Raw genomic sequence first — 26,747 nt, 5'->3', positions numbered from 1 at the left:
ATTTAATCTTAATTACTACCTTTAACAAACAAGGGAACTGCAGCAAGCTGTTAGCCATTTGCTTCTTTTCCTAATTAGTGACACAGCCTTTTGGCTCACAAATAAAGCAGTCAGAGAACTCTTAGGTTGGCATCCAGGCTCTGGGTGCCTTTGCTCCTGTGTCCCAACGAGGGGGACATCAGGCTGCAGGCACACAGGCAAGGCAGGGAGCCTTCAGCAGAGCCTGGCATCGAGGCTTCCACTGCTAAGGAAACCCAAGAGGAAGAAGGGGCCTGGATCTAAAGGGAAGGTAGGGATTTGCTACTCTGCATGAGCTAGAATTCCTCACGGAAGTCAGTCAGAAGTGGGTGTATTTGCTCACTTGTGCCCCCAGCGTTTCTGGTACTCAAGTGCGCAGTTTGGTGGTGAGAGGAGAAGGAACAGCAGGGAGATGGAGGAAGCAAGAGAACAAATCACATTAAAAGCAGGTTGCTGGCAACCCCACCATGACAGCTTCTTGATGTGAAGAGTTGCCCAGCGCCAGCCTGGCTGCACAACGAACCCCAAGGGGAGGAGTGACCAGGTCAGCATTTCCTAGAAGTATCCAGTGAGAGTGAACTAATTGGACTGAGTATCCTGACAGTGCCCGGGCCAGCAGTCACGCTGCCTCCCCGTGTCACATCCTCCCATCCCAGGCAGGCGCTGGAGTTGCAGGAACAGCAGCAGCCACGGGGTCTGATGTGCTGGAAGAAGAGGCAGAGGGACACAGGTTTTACTGACTGAGTTTCAGCCGCAGCAGTTACACCTCCTTCAGCTCCAGGGTTTGGGGGGGCTTTCTGGGACAGCCAGAACAGCACTTATTAGGTAAGCCCCATGTGGAACAACATGGTAAGAAGTTTAAGAGACACGAATCCTTTGCTATAAAAACAGGCATTAAACTGGGCTTTGAAGACCTGCCCATCCCTGCCTTTTACTTCTGACCAAACGAGGGGTTGGATCAGCCGCACCTCAGTACTGCACAGCAGGAGCTGGAAAATGGGTAGCACTGAAAATCAGCTAACCTGGGTTGCAGGTGGCCACGTCCCTCAGAACAAGGCTCGATCTCAGTACTGGCATCAAACAGACTAAACGTTCATTAACAGGAAAATATTCTGAATTTTATTTTTCACGTTATTATCAAGTACACAATTACAATAATGTCACACATCCCTATATGATTCTATGTATTTTGTTTTTTTCTTTTGTCTTTTTTACAAAGTGTACAGAGGGAAGGACGTATACAATATTTAACAGGGTATTTTCTACAGAACAATAATTTATATTATGTCCTTGTAAAAATCTGTACCTTTTTTAAACATTAAACTGAAACATCCATTTTATAGCATTTGCTAAGCAAATTTATTAAGAATTAAAACTAACCTGTAACTAATGTCAGTACATTAACAATAACTATAATTTCATTTTCTCTTTATACAGACAAATACATTTTACAAAATCCACTTGACCAAACCCTTAATTAAAAAAAAAGTTTCAACATTGTGCTTTAAAAAAAAAAAAAAAAAAAGAAGTGTATGATTCCAGGCTACGTAAGAGAAAGAAAATGTGTAAAATTGTGTTCTTTGTCTTTCAGCTTATTTAAAAAAATAAAGTTCAAAATGGCTAAAATCCTCAGCAATGCTATAGGAATTTATGCAAATTTTCTATACGTTTCAGGTTTCCAGTTAGAAAACGCTTGAATGTAAGAGGGGGGGAGAAAAAAAACAACCCGAAAGTCACTGGAGGGTACTCTGGGAGATGCAAATGGAAAATCTCTACTGGGTTTGACTGCATCTGATTTGGCAATCATGAGGCAACAGACAGACAGCTACGGCCATGTAGGAAATCCACTGACTTCACTGGGGATGTCAAGGAAGGCACAGTGCAGCACATCTGGGTATGACACACTACAGGTTCACAGCCTGTTAGTAGCAATATTGTACAAGAGCACATTGGGTAAGCCTGGGGGCACTGTCAAGCAGGCATCAAAAGAAAAAAAACAAAACAAAACAAAACACACCACATTTAGACAAAAAAAGGTGGTATTTAGACAATAAACATGGCATTTGACTCTCCTGAACTGCGAACTCAACACTTAAGTATTCCATCTTACAGCAAAAGAGGAAGGCTGAGCACTAGAACAGGGCTGGATAACAGAACAAAATACAGAAGGTTTAGAAGACGCACACCTCAAAGGAAACCTTCGTCCCTTTATCGCCCCAAACCTGAAACTATTCCTAAAACCCTTGTTAGATTTCAACAGGGGTTTGCTGAAGCAAGTGCCAAGGCTGGGCCAGGCTCTGAACCCTTTCCATTAGAGAACTGTTGGTTACACACCTATCCCAAGCTGGCAGGCAGGAAGTCAGGTCCTAATTCTGCAACCCACTGCCAGCCAGGGGCTTCAGTGGAAATTTGGATGAGGGGAGCAGGCCCAGGTCTTAAAATCTGGTGTGGAATTAAAGGGTCTGGGTTTTTCACTCCACAGTTGTTAATGCAGATGACTGGGTGCTTGGTACATTTATGCTGCAATTAGCAAATGATACGGCGCTATTTTATAATAGTCTTCAGGTGGCAAAATTGCATATAATAATTGTAATGTTCTCCCAGCTGTTTATAAACAGATTAAAAGAACTGGGTTAATTCTGGATACTGTACTAATTAATAAACAGCAGCTTAACACAGCTGCTAATGGCTTAGGAAAAAATTAAATTTAGAACCAGTTCTGTTTCTATAAGCTACCTTTCTTACTAGGGATACCCACATTAAAAACACCTTTACTCCTTATGAATGCATCTGCTCCACTCCATCCCCCTCTGAAGCTCCCACTGTAAATATCTTGTTTCCAGAATCGAGGCACCTCTTGGTCTTAAATTTTATTCTAAAAACAACTCACAATAAAAATGTGACTTGAACAACAAACTGTTCTTTTAAAGAAACACTTATATACATAAGAGCATTAAGTTTGAGGTACGTTTACCAGCACGTACAGACAAGTTGTGATCTATTCATTCTGCAAATGGAACAACAGGATTTCATGTTTCCAACATTAAGACAGAAGTAAATTAAAAAAAAAAAAACCCCAAACAAAAAAACAACTCATTTGTAACACGCAAAACCTTTCAAAGACAAAGAAGCACAGGACAATAAACATAATATTTGAGCCTATGTTTAAATTCACCAATGAGCATATGTTTAAATTCACCAAAGAAAGATAACAAATGCCCCCAACAATTATCTTAAAACTTTTTCTCTCTGAAACCCAAATTCAAACGCAGAATAGTTTTCCGCAACAAAGTTAGATGTGTAACTCCTCAAATGGAAAATAATTAACCTGCCACAAAGTCTGTATAGTTGAAACAAGACAATCAGGTGGGCCCTAGTGACTTTATCTTCCACATCACAAATCCCCATTGTATACACACCTCTGACAAATTTTACCAAGAGAAATTTCATATTTTTAAAATTCACGACAAAAACTGCATTAACATGGACACTGTGAGTATCAACGAGGTCAGTAAGATAAATATACTTAAATAAGCTATTACGGTTGAAAAATTCAGTAAGAGACAGGGTTTACTTTATTAAATGCAACTTTATTGTTGCCATCTTTTCTTCATTTATTAAACAAACTGAATAGAATTCAGAACACGCTATTGAACAAAAGGTATAAAAGTCAACTAGAAGCAATAATCCTATTTTTATACAGCAACAAATCAAATGCACAGTATGTTTGTTTTTTTTTTTTTGTTTTTGTTTTTTTTTTGTGTGTGTATGTGTCTGTGTGTGTGTGTGATCGCAGGTGGTTTGCTTTAAAATAAGCTAACTGCCTGAAAGGCAAAATTCCTTTTATAATTCCAGCCGTAAGTCTGTGAAATTCAGAGACTTTAAGGCAGCCCAACATCTTTATGATGCCGCATGATGTGCTGGTTCTTCTCTGAAGGCCTCCGGAAGCCTTTCTTGCAGTACTCACAGCGGTGGGGGTAGTCTTTTGTATGAATGGAAATAACGTGCCGCTTGAAGCCCGAGGCGTCTGTAGTGCTATACTCACAGTACTCACACTGGTAAACTTTCCTGCCGCTGTGTGTTTTCATGTGTTTTTTCAGCTCGTTCTGTTGCCTAAAGCCCTTCCTACATCTCTTGCACCTGAATGGAAGATCCTTTGTGTGAACTGAGAGTATGTGGCGACTCAGAATGAAGGGGTCTGCAATCTTAAAGTCACAATGTCTGCATTGGTGCAGTTTTTTACCCTTGTGAGCCGCCACGTGTTTTTTCAGTTCCGAAGGCCTGTGAAAGCCCTTGTCACACATATCACACTTGTGAGGGTAGTCTTTTGTGTGGACTGAAATTATGTGGCGTTTCAGATCGCTCGAGTTCGAGCTCTTATGGTCACAATGCAAACACTGATGCGTTTTACTTTCTTGATGCATAAGCGTGTGCTGCTGCAGCTCTTTGGTATCTGAGAAAGTCTGGAAACAAATATCGCACTTGAGCGGCGTCTCCTTGCTGTGTTTAGTCTTTACGTGAGTTTTCAAGTTAGAGGAGTCGGCGGACCGGTACTCACAGTACTGGCACTGGTAGGGCTTCTCACCGGTGTGGATCCGCATGTGCTTCTTCAGCTCCGACGGGTGGCGAAATCCTTTGCCGCACTCCACGCAAATATGGGGAAAGTTCTTGCTGTGGACAGCTAGGAGGTGGTGACTCAGTAACCCCTGTTCTGCTGTCTCGTAATCGCAGAATTTGCATTTGTGCATTTTATTAACTCCTTTGTCCCTGTGCACCATCTTGTGAGTAAATAAAGTTCCTGCGTGAGAGAAGCTTTTCCCGCACTCATCGCACTCGATAAGCTTTTCTGTTTTGTTGGTCAGCTTATGACTCTCCAAGTGGTTATGTAAACTTATTTTCTTATTCGTAGTGTAATCACAGTCTGTGCATCTGTATTTCTTCTTAGTAAGAAGGTGCTCTGGGTGGTTTTTCATGTGCCTTTTCAAGAATCCTCTGGATTTAAACTTTTTGCCACAAATCATGCAGGGGTAGACTGTCAAGGGATGGCCATCAGGGCCAATGATTATTGCTGAAAAACACAAAAAACCCTTGGTCAATACTATACAACAATATTACACTTTCCCTAAGTGTCACATTCCAACCTCAACAATAAGCTGAATTGATAAATAGTATCAGAGTCAGACACATACACTATACTATATAATAAACAAGCTGGTTGCTGGATTAGGCAGAAGAAATTGAGGGAATTACCACTTTCACTTATTATTATTATTATTATTATTATTATTATTATTATTATTATCATTATCATTATTATCATTATTATCATTATTATCATCATTATTATTATCAAGAGAATAGAAATACTGGGGTTTTTATGGAGACAACCAAAGCAACACCCCTCAAATAATTCAACTCTGAAGAATTCTGAGTTCACACACGAAACACACAGAGAAACTGACACTGGTGCACAGAACCACAGCCAACTTGTTAAACTGAATATTACATAGTAAGCCCAGCACATGATCTGCTTTGACTTTCCACGAAATCTGTAGATAAAGCTTAATCTGGAAGTTTAATCACCTACCACTGACTACAATTCACATGCCCCCAGACTAACACCTCCTTCTTGTGCCATCTGCCACAGTCACAATCTGAATAGGTATTAAGCAGGAATCAATGAGAACACACTTCACATCCGCCAGCCTGGCTTGTTTACCCTGAATTTGTGTAGGTATGATAAAAATCTCTTTGCCAAAAATGTTTTAGAAGGAGAACTGACTAGGTAGCTGGAAACAGAAAAAGCAAACTAAAAAAAGATTTAAAATCGCCTGGTTTACTAATTCAGTGCTAGACAAAACAGAACTCATACAGTACAGTCACAACTTGGAAAGAAACTTTTAGAATCACTTATGCAAGGCTAATTCAACTTTATCAGGCCAAATAAAGCATTCAGACCATAACACAGTAACTGACAGAAACTAAATAATGCCAAAATAGCACATGCGTTATTAGAGATGCAGGTAAGAATGCTGGCCTGAACAAGGCAATTTATTTCACAACTAAAACAGAAAAGGGTACAGAACTTACACTACAGACTCTAGCACACAATGTTCAAGTTTTCCAGTTACTTAACTGAGCTGTTGTAATAAAATGTACTGACCTATGTATTTTCAATAAAGACAAAAATGGTTTTCAACAAGTATTATTACAAAATCCTGTTTATCTTACATCACCTTTAAAAAAGTTAAACATTAAAATTGATGTGGCAAGTGTATTTCTGTCAGAGATGGTTTCCTTTAATACACTCCCAACGATCCAAACCTGCAACATATTTATAAACTCAAAAATTAAATATGTACATTTATGATGTACAAGTGCTGTCAAAAATAATTCCCAAAATAATCAGTCTTTTACAAGACACTGAACACCCTACCAGCTAAGTACATCTGTTTGTGGATACATGACTAGAGGAGTAAGAGTAGAGACAGCCACCAGACACTTACCTGTTTGATACTGTCTGGATTCAGGTCTCCTTTTTTTCTTTGGTTTCTGCTTAGCGAGTCTCCCAAGCCCAGCTGACTCATCTATGTGCAAAAGAGCACTTGCAGTGCCATTCCGACTTTCAATGCCATCATTGTTATTACCTAACAAGATAATTTTAAAAATTACCTACAGACATCACTCTACAAATAAAATAAATGATAAACTTACCCAGACATTTCATCAAACTATAATAATGTACAGGATGAGCTGCGAACCTCTGTACATAACCCACAAATTATGTTTGGTACTATGAACCTGGAAGCATTAGCTTTTTCAACTAATTTACAGGAGTACACAATTTACAGGAATTAATGGTTTTCCATTTCACAAAGAGATCTCCTTTAAATGCAGTGCTTTTTCAATTTCCTTGATTGCCAATTATGCCCCAAATGTTTAACATCAGTAAATATGTTTCAACATCAGTCACAACATGTACTATTACCCCTCCTTCTTCTCAGTCCTGAAATACATTCATGTGTGAACCCTCATTTACTTGTGGGCATCCAAAATTCACTAAACTGAAGTTTCTCACACACCAAGTTTCAGAACAGGAACTGTGAACAAATAATAATTCTGAACAGTCCACAGATTTCCTCACAAAGTACACTACTAAAAATTTGCACACCTGATGCTTAACACTTCCAAATTCTTTCTACTGGGGACAAAGAGCAAGCATGCTCACTACTGTGTAGTAGAAAGAAGGGAACAATCTTTGCTTCACAGAGCTTCATGTTGAATACACAAATGGTATAACTGGATATAAAACAAACATGAAAATTACAAGTAAAAATATCTGTTTGGGACGGTATTCACTGGTAATCAGTTTAACATTGGTGATTTAAGAGCATTAGTAAATTTCAATAATAAATTTTGTGGTTAAGTATTTACTTGAATCAATAGAAGGCAGCAGCTTCTAGTGAAAGCAAAGCACACAAATAGACAGGAGGACTGAAGTGGAAGACAGTACCAGATATTCAATAGCTGTTCCCTTTGCAGAGTGCCTAGAATTATTATTCATTATTAAATATATGAAGACTAAGAGCCAGCAACAGGCATGTGCAGAGCCTGAACATTCTGATCTATGTGACAGCTCATGTATTGAATAACAAATGTGGCTGGTGACTAAACACCGAAAACAAAAACCCATTTTATATCTTAGCAATCTTAACATGTGCATGAAGAGTCCTTCTGGAGTATAACACAACACATGCCACAAACATTTCCTAGTATTAGAATAAAACTGCAAAACCTTTCTAGAATGTAAAGAACAGAGATTGGGCTTTGCTACAGTTCAACAGCAAAACAAATTTAACATTTTAAGATGCCATTGTTACCAGCTCTTAAGCCCACTTTAAGTGAGGAAGAGTTCTGAGAAGTGCAGGTGACAAACTTCTGCCATTTCAATGCCTTCATGCTTCAGTATTTCTTCCCTTCCTTGCCACCTCTCACCTTGCATGCTAGGCTGCCTACTGCTGATAATCCAATGACTCCACTGTTTCCCAGATTCTTCTCCCTGTTCTTAATACACTCTGCTCAGTTTTCTCCTCCTGCAAAATTACTGAACGTGCAGTCTACACTGCTGTTTCCAGTTCACTCAGTTTTATTTTTAATTCCCACTGAACCTGGCTTCTGCTCTTTCTTCTCCATTGAAACTGTACTCAGAAGTATACGGCCAAAGATACGGCTCTGGCTACACCACCACTCATCTCCTAAAGAACTTTTAGTTGCATGATGCTCCCTGAAATCTTGTCCTCTCTTGACTCAGCTCTGTGATTTCAGACCCCATTCATATTTTCAGCACTTCCCTGCTGTTTATTTAATGGCACCATCACCACAATCTGCACCATTTAGACTTACGAACTAAGTTTTGTCCTCTACTCCACTATTTCTTCTGCTTTGTTAACTCAAAGTACATTTAGAAAGAAAACAGGGCAATACAGAAACAGAGACAGAATATAGAAATACAGAGACAGAAATACAGAAATCTAAGACAAGATTTTTGTCTATCAGCTTATGTACATTTCAGAAATCAGTTTGTGCACCAGTTGGTGCTCAGATACTAACATTCAAGAAACCTGATTCTGTATGCTGGAAATATGCTCAAGTTCTGCTGTAACTTTAAGATGTCTCCCTCCAGTGTCTCTTTATTAATTAATAATTTCCATGAATGAAATCACGTATTTATATGTTCCTTCTAAAAAGCATTTAAATCAAGCTAGAGGTCAATGTTGCTTTCCACTTGTTACACTGGATTTTACATATTCTCATCTGCTTTTTTTTTTCCCCAAAATAAAAATATTCAGTTCTATTCCCTAGCCAGCTCATCCTGTGTCCTGTAACTGTGGACAGACACATGAGATGCAATTTTTCAGCTGAAAAATCTGAAAGCTGAAAAATCCCCTTCAGCATAATGAAAATATGAAGGAAAATGCCTGTTAAAATAGGAATAAGAAGAAACCTGCCTTAAATCTTTTTTTTTTCTTCACAATTCTAAGGCTCCTTATGACAAGAAACCACTCAACCTAAAACTTCAAAACAAACATAAAAGCACCCATACTCCACTACCCTCCAAAAACCAATCCCCAACATTTTGCTGTAGACAGTGTCATCAGGAACAATCATTTGAGTATTACCTACCATAAGCTGCTGCCCAAGCTATGGGCATGAAAGTTTTAATTTCAGTGTCATCAATTTGCTGTTCATGTGCCACTGCTGCATCCTCCTCTCCTACAATGACTTCCATATAAACCTCATCAGCTATTTCTGCAACATCTAAGAGGAAAAAAAAACAGTCAAGAAAACATTAACAGAACACTGCACTGCTGAAAGTGAAAATCCTTGTTCCCAAATGAAAGCCACCTACTTACTTAAGTCTTCGTCTTCATGCTGAGAATCATTTACAGTCATGTAAACCATTTTCTCCCTTGGAATACGAATACTGCTATTTTGATCAAGTAATCCAACTGCGTGGTCATTCTCTGGCTCGCTCTCCACAATGTCTACTGTGCCACCTGATTAGGAAGAGCAGAGCAAAATATTTGAAATACACTTCATTTGTATTCTATGCTAAACCGTAGTAACTTTTCAAAATTAGACCCAAAACTCTTTACAGATGACTTCAGAGAAACCACAGTCTCTAATTATGTAATATATCAAATGTCAGCTTGGAGTAGTCTAAAATGAGCGTATTTTACCTAAATCATCTTCTCCAGGGTCTGCTTTGAATATATAGACCTTGATGACTTCTGGACAAATGCCATCCACTTTACAAGAGCCACTTTCTGACTCTGCTTCCATGGTAATTTCAGCAGAACCTTCATGTTCTATCTTACCAGCATCATCCACTACAAAAACAAGTTATTACAATTATCCAGCCATATACAGACAGACATTTATAAAAGACTTCATTACTTCATTACTCAAATTTGGAAGCATCTACCCATAAATATTTTTTCATATCCTTGAAAACACCGATGATAAACACAAAAATAAATTCAAGCCGTATCTTCCAGCTCAGGGGGAACTACAATAGTGCTGCAGTGATATGACTGGAAGGATGAGCACCTCATCAAGCAATACTACTAGGGAAATAATCTGCAGCAAGATGGCAGTAGGAAGAAACAGCATATTTTTACTTGTTCTGTGGCATGATTTCACTTATCCTGAGTTTTAACTGCTTTCTCCTTCACAACTAGTCAGCTATCAACTGTTTTTCTCAAAAGCATGAGCTGCTGCATGTGCCTCTAATACAAGCAGTGTTATTGTGGCCAGTCAGACCTGGTTCCTTGTAAAGTGGTGTCATTGATGCTTCTTCAGCTGACTAAAAAAGCAACCTAAATGAAAACTACAGGAAATAAAACCTCCACTTGTCTCAGCCAACCAGCAGCTGGGGGATCAAGCACAGTGTCAAAGTGCTGCCCTGAAGCTACAGCACTGGTGAACCTATTCAAGTGGCAGCTCACGGTGCTCTTATTGAAAGGGACTTGCACAGGATTTTACCTTCAACTCTAAATTTTGTACTCTTCCTTTCAGAGGTGCACTGAGACCACGCTTCAGTTTGAATTGCTGTAACTTGCCTGGGCCTCCCACATAAACCTGGCGAGCTGCCAGCTTTGTGAGGAACACACTTCTGAGACTGAAGACATACCCTGCACAGGCACGTGCTCATACGCTCCATCTTACTTTTACCGACTGTGGTTTTTGCAAGGAAAAAAAAAAGTGCTATATACGTGTTCACAAAAATCAAACCCAGCATCTCAAGACCTTCACAGATTTTCATAATTTCAGAAGCCGCAGAAGTTTCTCGAGCGTTGAGATAATTTAAGGATTCTTAATATGATGGCCTACTTCTGCAATTTGTGACTACACTGTTCATAAAGTCGCTTCTGGAGGCTGGCATGACTCCCTCAGAGCAATGCCTAAATATAATTCATGATAACAGGACATGAGACTTATCCTAAAGAAGTGTAAGAACTGTCCCATAAATGCTATAGAATTTTTAACTACTGCACATACAAAATACTTACTAACCTATGCTCATTTCACTGGCACTCATTAAACTACCCTTGTAACTAAATCATGGCTTTACTACTCAGTAACTGAAACTCTTCCATTAACTTTAACTTCTACTAAGGCTCAAAATATTATTACTATTTTTTTCCTGCGATTAAATCAATAAATTAGCCCTTAAATTAGACAAACTGTATCTAAGTACTATTTGTCAATTAGACATCATTATTCACAAAGAAATATTGATAACATTAAATGGTGAAGCACTGAAATAAATCAGCCTCTCTCCTCAGCAAAAGAGCAGCACAGAAACTATTAAATACTCATGTCAAGTTCATGAGCAATGGTGACTGTACAGAATGTACCATGTTTTAAAAATGCTTTTGTGTCAGGGGACAACGTAACATCTTGTAGCTGAAACCCCAAAGCATTTAAAAGGTAAAAACCTTAAGATGTTCTTTTGAATAATATCAACAACACAGCCCCATAGTATGTATATGGTTACTGAGAAGATTTAATGTATTCTTTAGCATACGCACGAAATGCCAAACGTCAATGGAACTCTGACAAAAAGAAAAGTTGCTTTAGTTTCTACACTGGATTTATGTAATTGTTTTCCTTTTAACGTGGCTGTTTCCAGTGTCACGCATGTGTATTTGGAAGGCTTTCAAATCAGTGTAGACTGTTTTTACACTGCTGAAGCCAAGGAGGAAGTCTGCCACCAAGCTCAACTGATGCTGGAACTTATTCCAGGAAGGAAACTTACGGCTGAACCAATCAAAGAGAAAACAAACCTACACGCACCGATTTGAAACAGGCTGGTTTCTCTTAACCAAAACAGAGTTTTTTACTTCTGTAAGCATATATAATTATCTACTGGTAACATTCACACAAAAGAAAAATCCTAGATCTTCTACATATGCTCCATTTACTTTCTGAAATAAACTCTTTCAAGATTCAAAATATTCTTTTAAACAACATGATTTAAAAGAATCTATGCAATTTAGAGCTTGTTTATCACTGATTTCCCTCACATGCAAGTGTTTTTTAAACGTAACAACAGGTTTCAATATTTTTACCAGCATCATTAAACTGTAAGAAACCAGATGTGTAGTAATATTAGGCAAACTTTTTCATCCAAAAGAAAAAAATTCACTTTGATAGGTAGTAATACTTGAAAAAATAAAGTCCCTGAAGGTCTTGAAAAGTTACAGTATTTGCACTAGAGTAGCAAACAGGCTATGGGAAAAGTAGGGTGAAAAGTAAAAGGCAAAAAACCCAGTAAAAATGAGAAGCAACAAACAAGGTGAAAGAGAATAGGTACCTATCACATTAAGCATCATTTCCATGGTATTTTGTCCTATAGTTACTTAAGCATTTAACTGTACCAATTCATTGATGCTCTGGCAGCATTTATGAAATCTGATTTCTATTTAACACTTTCCCCATTTTTCTGCATTCTCCACACATCTCAGTCTCACAATCAGAGAAAATTATATTCATAAATACTTGACTGATCAATGTTTGAAGCTGGAACTCTGATGATATTTGAATTTTTCATTCAATTCACAGAGATCCCACAAGGTACCATGCATGCATGACTGATCTTCTCCCACACTGCTTGCTCTTATTTGAAATTACAAAAACCCCTCAAAATCCCACAATCCCAACCCCCCAAAAGTAGTATTAGTTAAACTTGTAAGAGACCACTTCCCTTCCAGTAGAGACACTGGGAAGTTCCTGAACTAGTCACAAGTCACATGCTAGAAAAAAAGTTCAGATAGCATTATTTCAATGCTGTCACACATTGTGCCTCTATTTAATTAGATTTAACAGAACACTAAAATCTTTAAATGTATGTTGGGTTTTTTTTCCCTCTACCAGCTAGTAGCTTGACTTCAACAAACAAGACATTTCAGGTTAATTCTCTAAGGAAAAAAATGTCAGACACATTATTTTACGTAAAACTGCAAGAATGCATTCCATACATTCTTATTTTGCTGCTGTTCTCACAGACTTCACTAATTAGAGAAGCCTGTTCTTTGCATACTATGAGCTGTAAGAAATAGCAAAAAAGCATGCACTTTTCTGATGCTGCAATAATTGCTTCCATATAAAGATAATACTTGAATTTTTATTAAAAGCATGAACAGTTGAGAAAGGTGTTACACAACATGAGAGACGCAGCACAATTAAAGCCTGTCTGGTTATCGTTTACATTAAAAGAAAATCAACAGAGAGAGACCAAGAGATAAAAAAGAAAGGATTAAAGCAAAAAAAAAAAAACAAGATGCAGGCAACATTAACAACAGACCTATTGCTTAATATGTGTTCTATCACACGATGACAGCATTTGTCTCCTAGAAAATATTACATCTAATTTAAAAAAAGCAACATAATGAATGTCATAAACTGCAATGTCCAGCAAATTATTATCTCCTGTATCTTTACCCTCCTATGAAAACATGTCTAATGACATTTTGGGGACAGAAACAAGCTCCCGTGCATTCATAATAAAAACTTTTAAAATCCAGCTGAGGCCAGTTCCTCCACACAGGAGCATAAACAGTCCAAGATAGTGCATTTACCTAAATGGTACATCTTTTGTTTAACCATGACACACACACTTTCCCCAATAGTGTTTTTTAGCTTTTTATAACTAGCAGATACTAAGCACATGCAGACTTTGTAGTCTTCTATTCCTAACTAGGAAAACACAGGTATCTCAAACTCTCCTAATTTTAATAATTATTTTTATAAACTTTCACATTCTTTCCTCCTGTTTGTCCTTTATATAGAATGAAATGAGGAAAAGGACCGTAAAACATAAAATTCACTTCAGCACTAGGATACCTTCCATCTTTTCATGTCCATAGTGCTCATTGAAACCTGCTGGAACAATTCATACAGAGTATTTTAAGACGTCTGTCTCCACAACAGTTTAACAGATTTTATAATCTGTCTGTAGAGCAATAAGACTGGAATCACCTATTTTATCAGCTTTTATGTTCCCAAATGACTCTCTTTGCTGCTAAATAAAATGCGTATCATGAGACAGTGGCTGCTTACAAACTAAAGAACCCTGTTCACCCATTCTTAATGAAAAAGCCCACTAACTATTGTTTTCTCTAAAATAGATTAAAAGCATGCTGTAGTCCCTTGACAGCCTTTGTTCTGCTGAAAGAAACATATTTATTCTACTTCACTTGACAGCAGAGAATTCCAAGTCCACTGCAGAAGTTATTTTTACCATTCGGTTATTTCTTAAATGGCAAAGCAGATTTCCTAACCTGTGAGAAAACACAAAGCTCTTCTATTTTGATTTTAATGCCGCTGCCATTACAGGAGAGCAACAGTATGCCCTCTGTGTGTGAAGTTCCCCTCAGGGCAGCAATCTAGCAGGGAACTTCCTGAGCTCCAAACTGGTATCTAACACCTGTCCCTCTCATCCTGCTCTCCCCAGCACACTCAGCAGGATAAGCTCTGAGGCAATACACAGCCCAAGGGAACTCTCATCTTCCTCAACTTTTAACTGCTGGTGCCACGGTCAGACAAGAAACAAGGCAGCAAATTCTACCTCACAGAAAGAAAAATGTAATTTTGTGCATCTTTAAGAACCACCATGGAAAAAGAGGGAGATACCTATTTATGCTAAAAAAAAAAAAAAAAAGGTAAATAAAAGCATTTTGTTTTCTTGACTCCAAGTCTACTGGGTGGCCCTAAAGAAGGCACAAACTTCATGGCTTTGTTGATCAAATCCATTGTTCTCAACTTATACATCCAGCCAGGACAAGAAAAGATGTTTCACCCAGACCTATGAAAAGATGCAGCCATTTTTCTCTTTTTTTGAGTATCCTGAGTTCTCATTCCTGTAATGAAGTATTTATTTAGATACAAAAAACCAAAACACTTCTAACTAAGAGCAAAGTAAGGATACAGATAGACATAACATAGCCTCTATATTTGCACACATCATATGCTTCCTAAAACAGCAGCTCAAACTGGGTGAGGCTGCCCTTCCCTCTTTCCAGCTGCCTCTTGTCAAACCTTAATTGTGTCTCGCCATTTGTAAGTATATTGGAGTACAACTTTTTGTCTTAGTGGAATGAGTTCATGCCAGAGGATGTGTCTTTGCAAATCAAATAAAATCAGACAAGCAAAAAATCTTAATTTCCATCTTGCTGCTAAGTGTAAGGCACTACTTTTCCTTATTTAGTAAATAAAACAAAAAAATTGCGCTTTTTTTTTGTTGTTTTGACAAACACTAGTTATTCTCATCATTACTGTTACTCTTACAAAGAAACAATTTTCCAAGCCTTAAAATTTGCTACCGAATAATTAGTACCAATGTGAGATGGAACACAAGTTATTCTTTCCTGACCAAACTCATAAATTGGCTTGCTATGGCACACATTAAAAAAAAAAAAAAAAAAATCTTTCCTCCTTAAATCCTCTCGAAGATACTAACTAGTAGTAGTTTGCATTCTTTATTGAATGAGTATCTGATTCTGATCTTCCAGAAGTGCCTCAAACCTACCATGGAGCAAAAATGAAGCTTGAGGGCAAAGATGAACCATCCAAGAAAAAAAGGTGAGTACATAAAAAGGTAAGTGATAATATCAGCTGTGCCAAGAAACATTATCTTGGGAAAAAAAAAAGGCCTATCAGTGCAGAAGCTACATTGAATCTAAATGGGAAAAAATATTAAAATACTGAGTTTATTGAAGCAAAGTCACAGAATGAAACCCATAGGGACTGTACTCTTTAAAAAAGTAATTTTCAGCATAAAGTTAAGAAAAGTATTTTAGTTTAAGAAGAATCTAAGTAGACTCAGTTCACTAAGTACAAAAATGGAAACACTTAAAGCTGCAATTTAGGAAGATAACAAAGATTTTGCCAATAACTTCCACTTTGAAGAATTCAAACTGGGAAACCTACAACAGAACTAAACACCAAGTGTCATCCTCTGTTCTGCAAGTGACTAGATAAAAGAACAGCAGGCAAAAGCATCCTGAAGAACACATTCTAGCTCCCAGATCTGGGAAGCTGCTATATTTGGCTACTGTAATAGCAGACATTACATTCCAGTATCTGCTAAAGCAGTTTGGTGAGATTTGCCAGTATATAGCACCAATTTACAGGCTAGGATGAAAAATCAAAAACTAGGCTGAAGAACTGAGACAGTCAACAGATCAATAAACACATATACTGGTGATACAACAAAAAACATATATAGAAAAGAATTCAAATCATATTTATCACACAACGAAAAGACTATTTGGCAAGATCCTCTTTCCTTGATGGAAAAGCACTAGACTCTGACTCCACAACCAGAAGAACTTGTTAGGCAGGCTTTAAACACAGCAACTGGTAATAGGGAACTTCCCATTAAAATGAACTGTAAAGCATACTTAAGATTTTAAACACAAGGAGAAAGGATACATGCTTTGTAGTATTAACAATTGGTTTAAATATTGGCTTATTTAAGGCTCTGAATCTAAACAAAGTATGCTGCAAGACTATCAAGAGGTATTTAATATTAAACAGAGCATGAAACTGTAGAAATGCATGAATGAAAAGAGAGAACATCCCAGCACACCTGGACAATTAGATTCCTGTGCTTTCTGCTAGTTATCACTTGTTGATGACTGGCACATCTAGGAAGACTTTCTAGCTGGGTAGGTATTTCAGGGATCGTGCCATGTGACATCTACCAAGACATTCTGTCCTCATTCAAGTAATGGTTGAATGGGACACAGATCTACCCACTCGTCTCATGAATTTACAAACAGTTTGCAAAGTGTTCCTGGGCAGCCCCAGAGGCCTCGCTCTGCTGCCCATGCTGCTCGAGAAAGGGTGAGCAGAGAGGCCAGAGTAACATCATCTTAAAAAGCTACAGCCCGGGATAAGAAACAGGTTAAGGATCATCACCAGTCTTTACACAGTCAGGTCTCAATTATCCAGAAGTGGATTATCCACCTTGTTGCCTAAATATGCTGCAGGTGCAGAAGCATTTTCACTGCTTTTCACTGATCTAACTCAGGTCCAGAATCACAGTTGTATCTGTACCTTAACATAGAAACTGCATTTATTAGTTTGGATAAACCCTACTTCAGAGAGCAGCATCCCTGATCTATTTCATCTCAGTATGATCTTGCAAGATTAATTCTACAATATTTTGTGTTATCTGTACTTTGTATTATCCCATTTCATCGTTTTCCCAGATAATAGAGAATTAACTGTACCTCATATAAACTCAAAACATGGCTGCACAAGGTTACTCAAGGAACTCAAGAGATGATAAATTAAGAAATGCAGTGATCCTAGGTAAGGAGAAGCAACATTAAAATCCATAAGTACAGAATATGAAATTAAAACAAATTATTATACAGTTCAAAAAAGTTTCCAAAGGGAAAGGAAAAAAGAAAAAACAGAAGAGAAAGGAGGAGAACAGGAGAGGAGGAGAACAGGAGAGGAGGAGAAGTAACTGAAGTGGAGCATGAAGTATGCTTCATCAATGGAGTCATTTAATGCTAGACAAAACTGAAGTGCCTTAAATGGCCATTAACAAACCAGCCTCACAAAACTTTTCTATTTCTGCAACAAATGCTCAGCAGTGACACTGATGTTCTTCAGTGCTGCACTGAGTAAGCAGTATAATAAGTAACATGTTTAGAGTAAGCTCTAGTTTGCACAAATGAATATCCTCAGTAGAAAAAGGTGATGATATGCTCAGTTTTTCTCCACCCTCTACTTTAAGTCTTTTGAAATACGATTCAAGTGGATTGTGCCATTGTTCCTAAGGGAGATTAAGATTTTCCCAGTTGCTTCTCAGCTATGTGCAGTAATAGCTACTCTTTTTTTGTTGCCAGCATACCTGCATCCCTTGCTTAACCACCACAAGAAAACACACCTGAACAGCAAGGAAAACCATGTTGTTGTACCTAACTATAAATGAGGTGGAAGGGGTTGGGGCTTAGCGAAAAACCAGACAAGGATAACAAATTGTTATTAAGACCTCCAAAAAACAGGGTTTTTTACCATCCCTTTTCCATGAAATTATTTTGGTTTGTTAATGTCTTGGCAGTAACCTTAGTAACCTGCATACACGTGTTTTCAAAAAATGTCATTTAGTTTCTTTTTGTTCCTACTAAGTATATGGCATTTAGTTCACTAGAATTCTTACTCTTGTTCATATGCTATAAAATGCTGGAGAAATAGAGATGCATTTGCCAGTACTTCTCTCCATTAGCCTCACCAGAATTTTTAGCCAGAACATGTTCCTAAAATAAACCCCATGCAAGTACACTTGTGAGATCTGCATTTCATTAAATAATACAGAATACCTGGTTTTGGTACTGTTTCAAGCACCAGCCAGGCCCACATCATAGGAATTTCAATGGCTTTACCCAGACACTTACAGGAAATCATAAGGTAATCCTCACAGTTGCCCTTCTCGTCCTGATGTTCCACGGGGATTCCATTGGCATCAATCACTGCCTCTGATGCACAGTCTGCCACCAAGACTTCTTCAGAAACAACATCTGTTCCCAGAGTATCAGTGACAATATCTGCTTCTTCGACATTATCATGAACTACATGTTCTACATGTCCAACTTCAGGTACATGCATTGCCTCACTTGTCAGCACATGTTCTGGTATAGACATTGCTTCTGCTGTTATGTCAGAAGCTAAAACATCATCTGGGACAGTGCAATGAGCCAAAGAAACCTCTTCGGCTACGTCTGCGTCCAGCACTTGTTCAGGAATAATGACAGTTTCAGATACATCTGGCTCCTCCATAATATCTGGGCACTGAACATCCTCGATAACAACATCCTCAATGACATCTTGGATAACTACAGAATCTGGATCATCAGGTACAAAATTATGCACGGTTATATCTGAGTCAACTACATCTGAAACAAAGACTGTTTCCTGTACTTCCACAACAATCTGATCTCCATCCATATGTCCTGCATCAGCTCCTGAAAAACATAATTAAAATAATGGTTAAATTGTAAAACTCACTCAGATTAAGTGATTAATAATTGAAATTACTTCTATTTTGCTATGCTGCAATTTAATAAAACAGGCATAACAGCCTACAGGCAACTAAGATAGGCAGATATATGGGGAGCTGATAAAGCAAGGCTTTAGTAGATGCTAATGTAACTCAGAGAAACAATTTCTCTCCTAGAAAGGGTAACCAATTTTTAGACTCTACCCCAAAACCCAGACAACTATTACTTGACAAAACAGTAGCTCATTCATATTGCTCTAATAAAAACAACTGAAAATCAAAAGCAACTACTCTATACAAAAGCACTGATGCTGCACAGCACTTTTAAGAAAAGACAAAATAAATAATAAACTGTCAGTAGGGTCAAATGCGAACACTCTTATCTACACATTATCTCCTGACAGACCTGTTGGATCAAAAAATGCATTTGGCTCATGTGGCTGCAGTTCAAGCCCATCTTCATCCATGGCCTTTAACTCTCATCAGTCACAGTGTCTGTAGAAGGTAAAGAAGAGAGGTTATTTAACACATATATTTAACTATAAAGGTCGCTTCTGCCTGTGCACTGAAAGGCAGTAGTTTCAGGTGCACAGAAGGTTAACGTCTCTGGACTTCAGAATGAACCAGATTTCACTCAGGGCACCTAACTGGGATTCCAGAAATACTACCCTAGAACACTAAACACCCAGGATCTGAAGAAGAGGAGAGTGTGCTTCAACAGTCTGGGTCCATTTCTCAAAACCCCACAGCTCCACAAACACAGAAGCTGGTAAAGGGATATAAAAACATGACTTCCTTTATAATCTTACAAAGCACAAAAAAAAAAAAAAAAAAAAAAAAAAAAAAGAAACCAGACAAAGCCTAGGCAAGTTCACACTCAAGCCTTTTCTGGATTGTGGGGAATAGAGTGTTATCAGATCAATAAAGCTCAACAAGGTAAGAGAAAGGAAGACAGCTAATAAATAATCTGAAATGCACACAGCTTTTGATGTCCCCTGTGTTCATATTTGTGCAGCCAGGAGGAAGTTACTTTTCAGGAATTTAAACTGCTTGAACACCATATGTTTTCAGCCTGCAGATGTGTGAGTATTTTAAAAGCTTCTGCCCCAAGATAAAGTACCTATTTTATTTTCTATTGAAAAATTTCACCAGTTCTTAAAAATTACCCATTCGCCCATAGTCTACCCAATTTCTTTGAACAGAATGGCAACATTTCTTCAATGCATGGTAACAATTTAATAGCTCAATCTTCTTAAAGAAGAACCAAACAACACCATACAGTTAAAATACTTACCAAAATAAAAAAATGCAATCTAAATTTTGCTTCTTACATTTAGGCATTATAACTAGGATCAGGCAAACCTAGTTAGGTAAAAAGTAATCCAATAAACCTGTACTACTCCATTGCACTTAGCCCAACTAGTCTCCTAGGTGTAGAGCCAGTAAAAGGTAAGAGACAGCTGCTACATGTTTCTGCTTGTGTTTCTGTACAAGCGGAAGATGCAATTCTTCCCCCAAACATTTTTCTCAGTGACACACAGAAATCTCCCCATTCCTGGAATACTTTTGCAATAGGCCAAGAGTAAACATTATGTGCAAGGTTTCCATAAGTATCAAAACCTTCCTGAGTTATAGCAACTAACATCTACATTAATTAAGTCCTCACGAGGGAAACCACTATACAAAAGAAAAAATTAACAGCTACTCCAAAACACAAGTCTACAATCATAATCCACAGCAAGCATTTTCTAGACTTCACCATTTTTCTAGCTCAATTTCCCCCAAGTCTTTGCAGCTAACCACATAATTTATATACATGAAAAACGTGTTTTTACAAGTTGATGGAGAAATACAGCCAGAGATCGAACTGGAAGAAGCAGCACTTTAGTAATTTTGTAAGAGGTCCCACATTAGTGTGATGTTCAGTTGGAAGCTCCTATATTTTCAAGGCAGCTGTGTTAACACATCACTGTGGTGTCCAGATGGACATAAATCACCTCACAATTATTATGACTGTCAAGCATTTCTGTCAGAAACACCCATTAATAAGAACAGTTTGTCACACACACTTTATTCAGAAATCAAGAGCAGAAGAAACGTGTTTCTCAGCCTCAAACACAAGACATAGCTTGACTGATGACAATCAACTTCTGCTATACCACAGAAACAAGAAGAGAATATCCAGGTTTCATACAGTCATTTAAGAATTATTAATACCCAAACTGGTTTACTTCCACCTATTCAGTACACACCTCGCTGGTTTATTACAAACGTCTTTCCTACTCATCTTGTAATCTTTACTGTGTTGTTTTCAGAGTCTAGTTTCTTCTTTCCTGTTGCTTCTTCTCCAACTTCTTGTATGTATGTTTGTACATACATTATGTTCATTACTTGCTCACCTGCTCATTTCATGTCTCCAGCTCATAACCACAGCACATTCCCATCACTCACACAAAGCCACACTACTCATCAATTTGTAGGAAAGACTGTATTGGCAATTAAGAGAATTTTTTTTTTTTGGAGGGCACAGCAGGGATTAAAGGTGGACAGAAATAAATTGCCTCTCTCAAGCAACCCAAACATAAGAAGTCCACTCACAGTCCAACTCTCTGGAAGAGCAAAGATGCTGTTTCTGGCTGTGCTTTTGAGGACTGTATTATCATACATATTATCCTCTGACTGGCTGGGACATACAACCAGCCTGAAGTGCCAGTCCACCACTACCTACTGGAAGAACTGGCATTCGTTTTCTCCACTTCCTGCTTTCATCACCCACCTGACCACCACTCCACCACAAATTCCTGCTTCTCATCACTTGTGCACATACTTTCTCTATCCTGTCCTCTCCCCAAATGCCACTCACTGTCTCTGTGAGAAAGGCTCTCCTTCAAAGTCCTTCTGTCTAGCCTCTTCACCCACAAGACCCAGAGGCTGCCTAATTACTACTTCCCACTGACTCCATCTCTTCCCTGCTGCTCCTACTGCTGCCCACATCCCAGGCAAGAGATGCTCCAACCAACCAGTTTCTGCAGTGTTCATGACAGTGCAGTTTCACAAAGACACTGCCACCAGCAGTGACAGCCCAGCAGAACATCTACTGCCTAGCAGCCTGGCCTCTTCTGTACTGGTAAGGTCTTCTCACCTACAGGGGTTTAACATGCTCCAAAACAAAGGCTCAGGTTCCACACAGACTCAAGAAGCTTGCTGAGCACATGGGTTTTGGCAACTGCATCTCAAGAAGGTCACAGATTTATGCTTTTGTACTTGTTCCAAATAACAATCAAACAAAAAAAACCCCTGCTCTTTCACCATATGAGCTTCTTCCTAAATACTAATGCCTCTGCACCCAGACCCAGCCAACAAATTCATGCACAGGAATTATTATCCCTGTGCAGAACCATAAAGTCATCGGAAGTGCCCCACTAGGGCAGAGATCCCACTTCCACAGAAATCTGCTGCAGAAAAAGGACCAGAGGAGCATGCGGGCTTTTAAAACAGGCTTTAACTAAACTGTGAAAAAATGATAAAGGTGCTTAAAACAAAATCTGCTGTCCAAGAAGGCATCACCTGCCCATGGATGGGAAAAAAAAAATCCCCCAAATTTCCTAAAATTGTATCAGGGTTTGAACATACTAACCAGTATATGGGGAAATAGTGTTTTTTTTCCTGCTTGCTCTTCAGAGCAGTGGGACAGCACAAGGACCCAAGATCCAGCCACACAAAGGACCATGCCACATGCATGGTTCTGTACCAGCCAGCAGCCCAATGACGAAGACACTGTTCTGAGACACAAGAAACACCAAAGCTCCCTGTTGTGAACACGCTGAACACCTTCAAATTCCTTGGCAAACACCCTAAGGACTGTGGTACCACAAGGGTAAGAAGCAATTCCAGCACTTCATTTCGCTTCAAGATTTCAAGTAGGGCAGAAAAGTCCTCTATGTTCTTTCAAAATATTCCAGCTGACAGTCCAGGAGCAGGATCTGGCACTGAAGCAGACAGAATCAATTTTCCATTTGGTTTGGGAACCTGAACTCTCAGAGAAGCAGATGCCCAGCCTTTTCCTGCACTTAGTCCTTTCTTAACAGCCAAAACTATGTGGTTATTTGTTCAAATCTGAGTATTTCAGGAAATTCTACCACTACAACAGAAAAAGCCTAAGCACTTAAAACCAGGTTTTACACCTCTGAAAAGAACTTAGTATCTACATCTACTTAGTCTGGGTCTACATCAGCTTCATGTAGATGGAGAAAAAGTTCTTACAAATTTATTTTTACCTATTTATTCAGACATTCAGTTGGTTTTGGTTTTATGAAAGTCAAGGCAATATTTTCAAGTGTAAGGACAGATAGAAAATTACTTGTAATGGAAGAAATGGCATTAAGCTATTAGCAGTAAAATAACCTCATGAAATAAAACTCGGTATTTTCCATAAATCTCATCTTTAGTACAATTAGTCAAGAGAAGCAATGCAGACAATGCACCAGTCTTGCCACATTACAGATCCTTAACTCAGTAGGCCTAGCAAGGTATTCACGATGAAATAATAAAAAAAAAAAAAAATAGACAAGCTGTCACGTTTTAAAGAGAGAGCAACTTTAAAAATAGAGTTCCTTAGAAGAAAGAGCTCTAATATGCCACAGAAACTGTCAGTTTCTCTGCTCCCACCAAAAAAAAAAACCAACCAAAAACGGGGAAAAAATGTAAAAGAGAAGAAAGGGAAAGCTCAGAAAAGCTAACCTTTTGAAAAAGAAATGTGTAACACAGTCCTTCATCTACTCCCAAGGAAAGAAAAGTACATCTGTTCATTCAGATGGGTCAGAAAGCATATACTGAATATTAACACAGCAAAACTGACCCTTTCCTGAAAAATAAGGGCATCAACAGCAAAATTCCCCATGTCCAAGAGCCAGCCCTACCTTCACCGAGATGCCTGGGTGTACAACTATAACCAAGCTCCCGTGGTGCCTTGCTCCATCACATTACAAACTGCAGCACACCCTGCATGTCCCAATGGGGTTGGAGCCCCAAGCTACCCGAGGCTTCGCTGTGGTTATGAGACGTTCAACCTACCCTGCTGCAGGAGTGCCCCACTTCTGGAGAATGGGATGTACACACACAATCTCAACCACACACACATGGAAGGGTGTATAAAAAAATTATACTCCTATAGCATCTAATTCTTAACTTGGAAATAACCCTCGCGATTAGTAGGTGACTAAATGGAAGAATAACAACGTTACTAATGTTACAATGTAATCACTTAGCTGTTTATTTTTTAATGCATCTCCCTCAGTTTTGGCAGTAGAATCACTACTGCTATTTTAATTATGAATTTTGCAAAAACATCTCAAGTCTTTTCCTCTTTGTTGTAGTTCTGTGATGCGGGTATTTGCAGAGCATGGCTTTTAAAGAAAAGGATTTTCTCCAGATTCCATAGGGACGCTGTGCGTCAGACGGCACCTAAGCTAAATCTTAACGAAACCTAAATTAGGGAAAGAACCAGATCCAGACGCCCTTTTGAAACTTTCCACTCAGCCAGGGGCCTCTAACAGGAGAGGGGACAGCCAGAAAGGAGAAGCCAGCACCAAGGGGGGGGGCCCGAGGGGGTTGCGAGGCCCTCGCTCCGCGCCAGGCTCCTCGTGGGGTGTCTAAGGACGAACCTCCCTACCGCTGCCCAAATTCCTGGCCGTCCGGGAGCAGAGGAGACGGCGGGACTAAAGAGCCGTGAGCCGCGGCAGGAGGGGGCACGGCTGGCAGCCCTGGCGCGGCTCCACAGGAAGCCGCCACGGGCCGGAAAGCGCCGAGCTCCCCTGCGACTCGCTGGCTGGCAGGCGCCGAGGCGGGGAGGAGGGAGAGGCGGGGGAGAAGGGGGGGAGAAGCGGGGGTTGGGAGGCTATGGGCTCTTCTTCTTCAGAGCCTGCGGCCCGGCGCTGCGATCAGCGGGGCCAGGGGCTCCCCCCTCCGGCCCGGCCCGGCCTGCGCGGAGGCACGGGCTATGGCGAGCGATTAATTCAAGATGGCGCCCGGCGCCCTCCGCCTCCCCCCCCCCGCCCGTGCGCCGCCATTTTGTCTCCTCCTCCAGACACTCTCCGAACCCCCCTCGGCCGGGCCCGGGGCCTGGCACCGACCTCACCCACCTCCCCTAAGGTCCGCAAACACCCCCCTACGCTTCCGCTCCCCTCACGCCGTCGCCCCCGCTGCCCAGGGCCGAGCAGGGAGTGCGGAATCCACCGACCCGGGCCCTGCGGCCCGCTCTTTTGCCGAAGCCCTGGCGCGGCCTAGCTGCGGCCTCCTCGGGGCCTGCGCTGCGGCCTGGTGCGGGCAGGGGAAGGCCCGGGCCGGGCCGGGCGGCGGGGCCCAGCCCCGGGGCTGCTTACCGTGCGGGTGGCGGGCGGCGGCGCTCGCCTCGGCGCGGCCTCTCAGCGAGACTGGGCCGAGCGCGGCGGCGGCGGCGGCGGCGGCTGCGGCGGGGCGGGCGGGCGGGAGGGGAGGGAGGGGCCGAGCTCGGAGCTGAGTGGAAGCGGCCAAGCTCCCCGGGCCGGGCCCGCCGTCAGCACGTCACGTCACTGCCCGAGAGAGACCCAGGAAAAGGCGGAAGGGAGCGCGCCGCTGCCGCTGCTCGCCGCCTCGGGCCAGCCGCCCGCCGGGGCCGGGGCCGCCGGGCGGGCCGGGGGCCGCTGCCGGGCGAGGCGAGCCGGCGCGGGTAGGGGTGGTGGCGGAGGGGGGGGGGGGGAGGCGGAGGCGCGGTGGCGCTGGGCTCCCTGCGGCTCCTCCTGCAGCCGCCTCCGCCGCAGCTCGGCCGTGATGCGCCGCTCGGGGCTCGGAGTGCGCCCCCGAAGCGGAGCGGCTGCCCCGGGGACCCCCCCTCCCCTCCCGGCCCCTCCATGCTGGCGCCGCCTGGGCGAGTCTCCCCCGCCCTCTGCCTCCCGGGGCCGCCATCCCGCGGCGCCGGCCCACAGGCCTGCGGCCCAGCCCGGCCCCGGTGCAGGCCGGAGGGCTCCGCGCTCCGGCCGGGGTGTTTTTAACTCGGGTCTGCGCGGGGGGACGGGAGGTGCTTGTGGATTTTTTTGGGTGCCGAAGCGCCATGCTGGGGTGGTCGAGGGCCTTAGGCCGGGGCTTACGTGGCCTGGGGTCACCCCTGCGCGGGGCGCGGCTGCCACTGGGAATTACTGGGAATAACAATGGACAACGGCGATGGGGCGGCGGGGCTGGGGAGGGGGATCAGGATCGCCTTTTGTGGGTGGTAGGATATTTGAAAAAATGTGCCGTAGAAAGCAAGGTCCTGGCTAATCGTGTTTTCTCAGTTAAGTTAATCAGATTTTTTTTTTTTTTTTTAATTTATTTTTTAAAGAATTTACATTGATCCGTGAAAAATGCATCCTAAAGTTTTCAAGCCATCTGAAAGTACATGGCATGAGTAACCTCAGGGACATGAGGAGATACATTCCATTTGTTTCCAGTTCCTGTGGGGTCAGGGCTCGAGTAGGGTACTATATATGCTGTTCTTAGCATTTAAGTAAACTGGAAGGAAGTTGGCTGTTGAACTTATCAAATTATGCAAATGTGACTTATCTGGCCATGAACAGCATACGTGCAATGTTTATGTTGTGTGTGAGCCTTTCCGTTCAACTTTGACTCAGCTTTAATT

General features: G+C 40.9%; 1 protein-coding gene across 5 annotated transcripts; it reads right to left on the bottom strand.

Moving 5' to 3' along the window:
• Positions 1-1,114: 1,114 nt before the first annotated feature.
• ZFX (zinc finger protein X-linked) lies at positions 1,115-25,581 on the bottom strand. Of its 5 annotated transcripts, XM_071749905.1 has the most exons (8): positions 25,477-25,581; positions 19,503-19,591; positions 18,495-19,061; positions 9,759-9,908; positions 9,432-9,575; positions 9,202-9,336; positions 6,525-6,665; positions 1,115-5,086 (listed from the first exon to the last, which is right to left on the bottom strand). In XM_071749905.1, exons 2-8 carry the CDS (start codon positions 19,561-19,563, stop codon positions 3,900-3,902), a joined length of 2,385 nt encoding a protein of 794 aa, XP_071606006.1. In that variant the 5' UTR covers positions 19,564-19,591; positions 25,477-25,581; the 3' UTR covers positions 1,115-3,899. The 5 variants fall into 5 exon arrangements, with proteins under 5 accessions (XP_071606006.1, XP_071606013.1, XP_071606038.1 ...); XM_071749912.1 differs by lacking the exon at positions 9,759-9,908; XM_071749937.1 differs by lacking the exons at positions 18,495-19,061; positions 19,503-19,591; positions 25,477-25,581 and adding an exon at positions 17,319-17,468.
• Between the last annotated feature and the right edge of the window lie 1,166 nt (positions 25,582-26,747).

Source organism: Heliangelus exortis, chromosome 1 (genome assembly GCF_036169615.1).
Source record: "Heliangelus exortis chromosome 1, bHelExo1.hap1, whole genome shotgun sequence".
NCBI classification, from domain to species: Eukaryota; Metazoa; Chordata; class Aves; order Apodiformes; family Trochilidae; genus Heliangelus; species Heliangelus exortis.
The sequence above is the reverse complement of the archived record's forward strand: the minus strand, read 5'-3'. Positions and strand labels throughout refer to the sequence as shown.

Excerpts from the sequence above, each read along its gene's own strand:
- ZFX (XM_071749905.1), bottom strand. The coding sequence starts at position 19,563 with ATGGATGAAGATGGGCTTGAACTGCAGCCACATGAGCCAAATGCATTT. Across the intron at positions 9,909-18,494 it reads GGATTACCTTATGATTTCCT|TGGATGATGCTGGTAAGATA; the intron begins GTAAGTGTCTGG and ends TTGTTTTTGTAG. Across the intron at positions 9,337-9,431 it reads GCATGAAGACGAAGACTTAA|ATGTTGCAGAAATAGCTGAT; the intron begins GTAAGTAGGTGG and ends TTTTCCTCTTAG.